Genomic DNA, 7,820 nt, shown 5'->3' on the forward strand with positions numbered 1-7,820 from the left:
AATAGGTGTAATAAATATCTGTAATAAATATGGCTTTTATTTATTTATTGTGGGTATGTTGTTTACATGAAGAAATCTGTGTTACAAGTTAAATAAAAACTCTAATAAGCAATTATATTTTGAATTGTAGTAGTTTTTGTCTTGCATTTACATTAATTTTACATATAAATAGGTAAAATTATAAGTTTCAGTCTTTTAAATGTGATCGCGATTAATTTTTATATATATATATATATATATATATATATATATATATATATATATATATATATATATATATATATATATATATATATATATATATATATATATAAATGGAAGAAGTTATCTATATTTAACATATTAGGTAGTCTATGTTAGGTGTACAATCTGAAACAATGACAATCACACAAATCATAAAAATAAATCTTCTTTATTTTAGTCTCTTGTAGACAAGATCTGAAGCTGTAGAGATTAAGCCAAAGGAAAGTTGCATAACTCTTAGTTTATCCATGATCTTACTTTCTCTCAGATTTCATAAGACATTGGTAAGGGCTTCCCCTACCGCAATACACCTAAAACATGGATTGCCGTAAAACTCATTAACGGCAGGGAAGCGTTATCTCTCGTTAACTGCAAGGAAAGAGTTAAACGAAATGATTTACTGATTTGACGCACATCATTATATCAGCCATAAATGTAAAGCATGAATAATGTCCTTCAATTCGGTCATGTCTAGCGGCCGTCAGCCTTGAACCAATCTCATCTCTACCTGTCTCTTCCACTGCTCGGTTTGCTCCAACTTTTTTTTTTGCAGTCTGAAGCGTGTCAAACGCACAAAACTCCCAATTTGCGCCACAAGATGTCTATAACTCATCTTTGCTATGACTTCACAAGTAAATCACTCACGCTTCATCTGCGTCTGCTTACTGCACAAGCTGAAAACTCCCCCGCCCCATTCTATTCCATGTAATGATTGTGGGGGTGCAGGTGAGACGCCATTTTTCAAGAGACACTCAAATACATCACGTGTGCTGCATATGCAACGTCTACAAGTCATCTAAAACAATTAATTGAAACTGAAATAATTATAATTTGATTATATGGTTTGGAATTTGATGCTTAATGAAATTATTTACATTTTTGGCATTATTTTGCGTTTAATTAAGAATTTTGCAGAATCGAAATTTAATTAAGAAATTTGCAACTTTTTGTTGATTTTGGCTTGGATTCACGAAAAACTACGGGGTCTAAATTTAATATAGTTGAAGACAAAATTATTAGCCCTCCTGTGAATTTTTTTTTCTTTTTCAAATGTTTAAGAGCAAGGTGAATAAAAAAAATTTCATTTTTTATCTCTCCTCTAGAGAATGTCTTATTTCTTTTACATTGGCAGAAATAAAAAGCAATATTTTAAAAGATTTAAAACTGCTAGGGTCAATTTTACTATTCCCCTTAAGACTTTTTTGATTGGCTACAGAAAAAAACACTGTTGCCTAATTAACCACTGAAAAAAAAATTCATTGGATTTACTACATTTTTTAAGGTAAGTGGTTGCAAACAATTTATATGGGCTGAATTTAAACAGCCCGGCACGGTGGCTTAGTGGTTAGCAATGTCGCCTCACAGCAAGAAGTTCACTGGTACAAGTCCCGGCTGGGCCAGTTGGCATTTCTGTGTGGAGTTTGCATGTTCTCCACGTGTTTGCATGGGTTTCCTCTGGGTGCTCCGCCACAGTCCATGTTTCCCCCACAGTCCAAATACATGCGCTATAGGTGAATTAAATAAACTAAATTGGCCATAGTGTATGAGTGTGAATGCAAGAATCTATGGAGAAAACCTAGCAACATATTATGTCATCATGGCAAAATAAGTTATTAAAATAATTTTAAAAAATGATGAAAAAAAACAAATGTCTCTCCATAAAACAGCGCTTGTGGAACATTTGAAAAAAGAAATTAAATTTCACAGGAGGGCTAATAATTTGTCTTCACAGTGTCTGGAGGCACTAACAAAATATTGTTTAAGAAACTGTGTGCCAACAACATTCATTTAAAATTAATTAAAACAACACTGCTGGAGCTTAATGGCCATTTCTGCTGGAAAGCTCAGATATTTTCTGAATTAATCCAATGAGCCTACTGTAGGATGTAAAATGTATTATTTCAAAAGCTTTAGAAAGGAATTCTGTAATTATTCATTAACCTGTTTGACTCCAAACATACAGATATTATTCATATCCCTGACAAATGGGGTATACTTTGAATCAAAGGTTTTTGCTCAAATGTAAATAATAGCTGAGATATAGGGCTGCGAAAAAAAAAGTACATTTGAGTACAAAAGTACATTATTCTGTGATATACATTACGATATGAATAGCCTACAATTTCACCAGATGACTTAAATATCTCTAGGAACAGAAAACCACTGAATAAAGGTTTAAACGGACGATAACCGTTTTCAAAGTATTGGCAAAGTCAAGGTTTTAAAACCGCCAACATTTTCTGTAATACCATTCCTAAGGTATGTGTAAGATTTTTTATTCATGTTTTTTTTTTACAACAGTATCTCCAGCAGAAACGATACTCAAAGATGCCGTTAGAAACTGTAAAGAAATCTGTGTTTTTGAAACCAATGAAAACAAAAGTCAATCATTTTTATTATTCAGCCTTACATGTTTACTGCTCTTTGTTTTTGTTTCAATATATTTCCCAAATGATGTTTAACAGGCCAAAGAAATTTTCACATATGTCTGATAATATTTTTTTCTTCTGGAGAAAGTCTTAGTTGTTTTATTTCAGCTAGAATAAAAACAGCTTTAAATTTTTTAAAAGCCATTTTAAGGTCAAAATTATTAGCCCCGTTGAGCTATATATTTTTTCGATAGACAGAAAAAAACATCACTAAACAATAACTTACTTAATTACCCTATCCTGTCTAGTTAACCTAATTAAGCCTTTAAATGTCACTTTAAGCTGTATGGAAGTGTCTTGAAAAATATCTAGTCAAATATTATTTACTGACATCATGTCAAAGATAAAATAAATCAGTTATTAGAAATTAGTTATAAAAACTATTTTGTCTAGAAATGTGTTAAAAAAAATCTCTCCATTAAACAGAAATAAACAGGGGGGGCTTATAATTCTGACTTCAACTGTATATTGTGTTTAAACAATACCGTGAAACCGTAATATTTTTATCTAAGGTTATACCATCAGAATCTTATACTGGCCCATGCCTTGTCAGAATTTGCCATGGGGTATAAATCATTTCAGGCTTTACTGTATGATTTGATCTGCAAAACAAAAAAATGTTTAAAAAAAATGCAGTGTGTGCACGCAGTGAAACCCATCGATGTCCAAAACAACACAAAATTCCAAATAATTCATTGTTTCAATAAATAAATGTATCATCTACACAAGTCATACAAAAATTGATATCACAATGCATTGATATCGCAATGTACTGTAGCCATGGGCTGGTTTAAGATTCTGATGGTATGATAACCTTATCATAATAATATCACGGTTTTACAGTATTGTGATCACTGCTTTAAAATATATTCTGTTTAAATGTCTGGATTAAAAAAACTAAAACTTTTTCCCCTTTGAACAAAATAAATTTGATTTTGAGAAACATTTGAAATATTTTGGAGCAGTACACATGTAACGCTAAATAATTCACATGAATCATTGACTTCTGCTGTCTTCATTAGTTTCAAAAACACTGATTGCTTTACAATTTAAAACAACATTTTTGGATATCTTTTCTGCTGGAGATACTGTTGTCCTAAAAAAACAAACCAAAAAAAACGTAATTAAAACAAATCTTTTATATACTATAGGAAAGGTATAGCAAAAAATGTTGGCAGTTTTAAAAACTTGACTTTTCCAAACCCCAGATTAATAGAGAGTCTAAGCCGAAAAGAAAATGAATGAATTGTTTATAAAAATTAATATTTCACAGTATTATTTAACATTTGATTATTCAATCACTTTATACCTGAATACTGTTTGACTCCTATAAAACAATGTTTATTTAATTAGTATCTTTTTCTGTACTGAATTTATCTATGCTTGTAGATTGTTTATTATATTATATGCACTCCCTTAATCATACCAATTAATCCAAAATGACTAATTTTTACCAAATAGTTATTCAACTCAACTTATCAATCAACATTGTATTAATGTAAAATATATTGCAGAATAAATAAAAAAACGAAATGTTAGATTTTTACAATATTGTGCAGTAGGCATGGGCAATAACCATTTTCAAGGTTTACCGCGGTTTGAATAAGGCAAGGTTTTAAAACTGCCAACATTTTCTGCTATACCATTCCTAAGGTGTGTGTAAGGTTTTTTATTACGTTTTTTTTTTGTTTGTTTGTTTGTTTGTTTGTTTGTTTTTTAGGACAACAGTATCTCCAGCAAAAAAAAAAAATATCCAAAGATGCTATTTTAAAATGTTTAGTAATCAGTATTTTTGAAACTAATGAAAACAGCAGCAGTCAATGATTCATGTGAATTATTTAGCGCGACATGTTTACTGCTCCAAACTATTTGAAATATTTCTCAAAATAAAATTTATTGTGTTTTAAAGGGGAAAAAAGTTTTAGTTTTTTACCCAGACATTTAAAAAATATATATTTAAAAATGTGAAATGGCTTTGTCACTGCTAATTTTCAAGTCTAAATTAAAGACTCATCTTTTCCAGGTCGTTTGAAGCATAAGTCCCTTCCTCTGGCGGCCAGCGTTCTCGTTTTTAATCCTGTTTAATGTGGACAACTGTGCTAGCATCTCTTAAATAAGCGGAATTATTTAAAGGATCAATTACTTTTTAATTTGTAGGCATTGAAACCAAAGTATTTCTGCATAATCTATTTACATTTCCTATGCTATCTTTTACATTACACCATTGCTGTTTTGTTTATTACGTCTGTACTGCTTGTCAGTATACTCTCTGTAAAGCACTTTGTGCGACCTTGTGGCCTTTTGGAAATGTGCTATAAATCGAACTTTAACCTATTTAGAGTAATGAAATGATCACAATATTGTGGGTGAAATTTTTATCCAAGGTTATCATACTGTCAGAATCTTATACCGACCCATGCCTATTGTGCAGTCCTAATACGTGTTGAGAGCAAGTGACAGAATTGACATTTTTGGTTGAGCTATACCTCTAAAATTGCACCAAAAAACTAAACAAGGTGCCAATACTTTAAACCGAAAATATAAAACCCACAGACTCAAGCCATTTGCACCCTGTCCTGCTTGGCTTTATTCAGCGCTGCTGAGATGTCATCCCACAGGACACTGCCTCAAAGTGAAGCCGAAACCCATCAGGCATCTAGAAGCAGTGCGTATTTCGTGGCTCTATTTCATTTTTCATAAATCCTGATCTGTTGCATTCATATCCCAGCAGGCAGCTATGAAATATGTACCAAGAGGTACCACTTGCTCCATTTTCTTGCCCCGTCTTCCACCTCAGCCAAATTACTGCTGAAGGCTCAGCGGGCAGAGCCTGGCGGCCGCAGATGTGTCTCATGTATAAAGAGACCTCCCTCGGATATCTGGGCAAGCAGTGTCTGAAGTGAAGGCTTTATGCAAACACACAGACAGCATCAGCAGTCAACACATTCATTATTCAGGAAAGAGTCTGTGCTGTTGTTTGTTGCCAGTGGTGTCTGTCCAACAAGGAGAGAGCGGTCCGGAGGGACACAGCGAGGGAAGAGGTCAGCCAGGCATTAAAAAAGGTTGACCTTTATAAACACAGATTAAACTGTGATTCGGATTATACAAGGGTTGCTTTTTTTTAACAGCAACGAAATCACGTTAAGTCATGCGCTCAAGACAGATTCGGGATATGACTGTCAGGAGCTGTACTTCCAACAAGAGAAGACTGAAAATAAAATGCGACTGAAAGATCGATATGAAATATCTGGCTGCTTTCAGACTCCACATTTCACCAAGGCATGCTTCGAATGCACAACGGCCAAAAATGCTGTCTAGGTAGGCGACTCGTTAGGTTTTGCGACACACCCTGCAAGTCTTGAATGCAAATGACAAGCTGATAGAAGCTACGAGATTCACACACAGCCAAAAAGTACTATGGTAATACCTTGGCACAGTGCTGCCGTCAGTAAAAATGTAACTAGCTGCACGGTTATCTTGTAAACTATTGATGACATTATTTTCCAATTTTATGTTGTTATTTTGAGCATCTTTGGCATACAATAAAAGTGCATGATTATATTGATTTTTAGACAACACAATACAAATATTTGGACTCCAGACCAGTTAAAAAAAACAGTATTTGGTGAAATAATCCTGATTTTCACTCACAACAAATGATTTTCTAATAAGACATAATTTTCTGAGGTAAAAAAGCTCTAAATTATCTATTTAATTTAAAATGTACATGTATAAATTTATTTAAAAGGTTATCAGACCTTAATAGGATAAAACAAATATTAAAATGTAAATCTGGACCGAATGTAAAAGTTACAACAAAGTCAGAATTATGAATATTAGGTGGATTCGTCCTTCTCACTTGCTACACAAAAGGTATCACAAAGTACCACTGAATTATCATGTCATTTTCTTTATCTTAAACATGGTACTGACATGTTCTTGACCACGTACCACAGTGAAATCATCACTGCACATCAGAACAGTGGCACAGAACTGTTTTTTAAGGTTGATGCTGCCCCAAATACCATGGTGCTGCCCGATTACCATATTCATATAGCTTGGCATTTATACGGAACTCCACTTCGCCTCAAGCGAGAGTGACGCTCGTCTTGCAGATGACCAGACTGGCCAACATTCCCCTATAGTTTGTCTTACGTTAATTTAACGTTACGTTCATTTGAACGGACACTTTACTTAACGACTATACACCCTTATAGTTTTTCCAAAAGAACAAAAAGCAGAGCTATAAAAGACACGACGCGTTTCAGACTTTACATTCACAATGTAAACATTAATTTAAAAAGGATTTTCGCTCTTACCTGCACGAGACCGTGATCTCTATTTTGGTGGCAGGGACGCTGCTGTTTAACGGATCAAACTCCCCGATCGATGCCATTGCAGCTCCTCGGGAGTTTGAGATAAGTCTTCAATTGACTCCAAAATCTGGGTCTGACTCGTCTCGAGCGTCACAGGTGTAAAATAACACAGCAAACCGCCGCAGAAATGTGTCTGTCCTTACAATTCAGACGGAGCGAACATCATCATCGGTCGGTTTGAGTGTCTGAACCTCGCGCACCTGAGGAGAGCGCGCGGCCGCGAGCGATGCGCGCGCTTGATCGGCAGGTAGGAAGAGTGAGACTGGACCTCCTCTCGCCCTCCCTCAGAGCGGACACTCCGACGTCGCTTTGAAAACTTAAATTGAAAACATCAATTTTTAATATTACAGAAGCCATCCAATATTTATGACATGCGGTGTCAGATATGGATCTGAAACCTTTGGGGACGTTTAATCTATTGATATGGTGGGAACGATTTTTTTGATATATCCCGTTTTCCAAAACGCCCACGGCTTTTAAGATCCGGTTGAGCTGTGGTAAACGTCGATGTTGCGCAGTATAAATAGCAAATACTCAAGTATCCCCACAGCACCTTATATAAATGGACGATCGTGAGTCTGCTGATAAATCGGAAAGCACTGTGGCTTTGTTTCAAATTCTAGTGAGCTCCCTACATGGGGAGCATTTTTCTCTATCAAATGTTTGACATTATACATCTGAGTGAACGTATGATGATCGAAATGTTGCTTACATTACTAAAAAAAGTACATAAATATTATTTTAAGCATAATGATATGAAACACAAACATTG

General features: G+C 34.4%; 1 protein-coding gene across 7 annotated transcripts in view; it reads right to left on the reverse strand.

Annotated features, from left to right (window-relative positions):
• Positions 1-7,250, reverse strand: part of cpne9 (copine family member IX) — a 111,698-nt gene extending 104,448 nt beyond the window's left edge. For all 7 annotated transcript variants that reach the window (XR_012398644.1, XR_012398647.1, XR_012398646.1 and 4 more), the window contains exon 1: positions 6,992-7,250. Coding sequence is in view for 1 of the 7 variants with exons in the window: in XM_068216931.2 (XP_068073032.1) it covers positions 6,992-7,068 (77 nt within the window). In the remaining 6 variants the exon portion in view is untranslated. The remainder of the gene's footprint in view (positions 1-6,991) is intronic.
• Between the last annotated feature and the right edge of the window lie 570 nt (positions 7,251-7,820).

Source organism: Danio rerio, chromosome 23 (genome assembly GCF_049306965.1).
Source record: "Danio rerio strain Tuebingen ecotype United States chromosome 23, GRCz12tu, whole genome shotgun sequence".
NCBI classification, from domain to species: domain Eukaryota; kingdom Metazoa; phylum Chordata; class Actinopteri; order Cypriniformes; family Danionidae; genus Danio; species Danio rerio.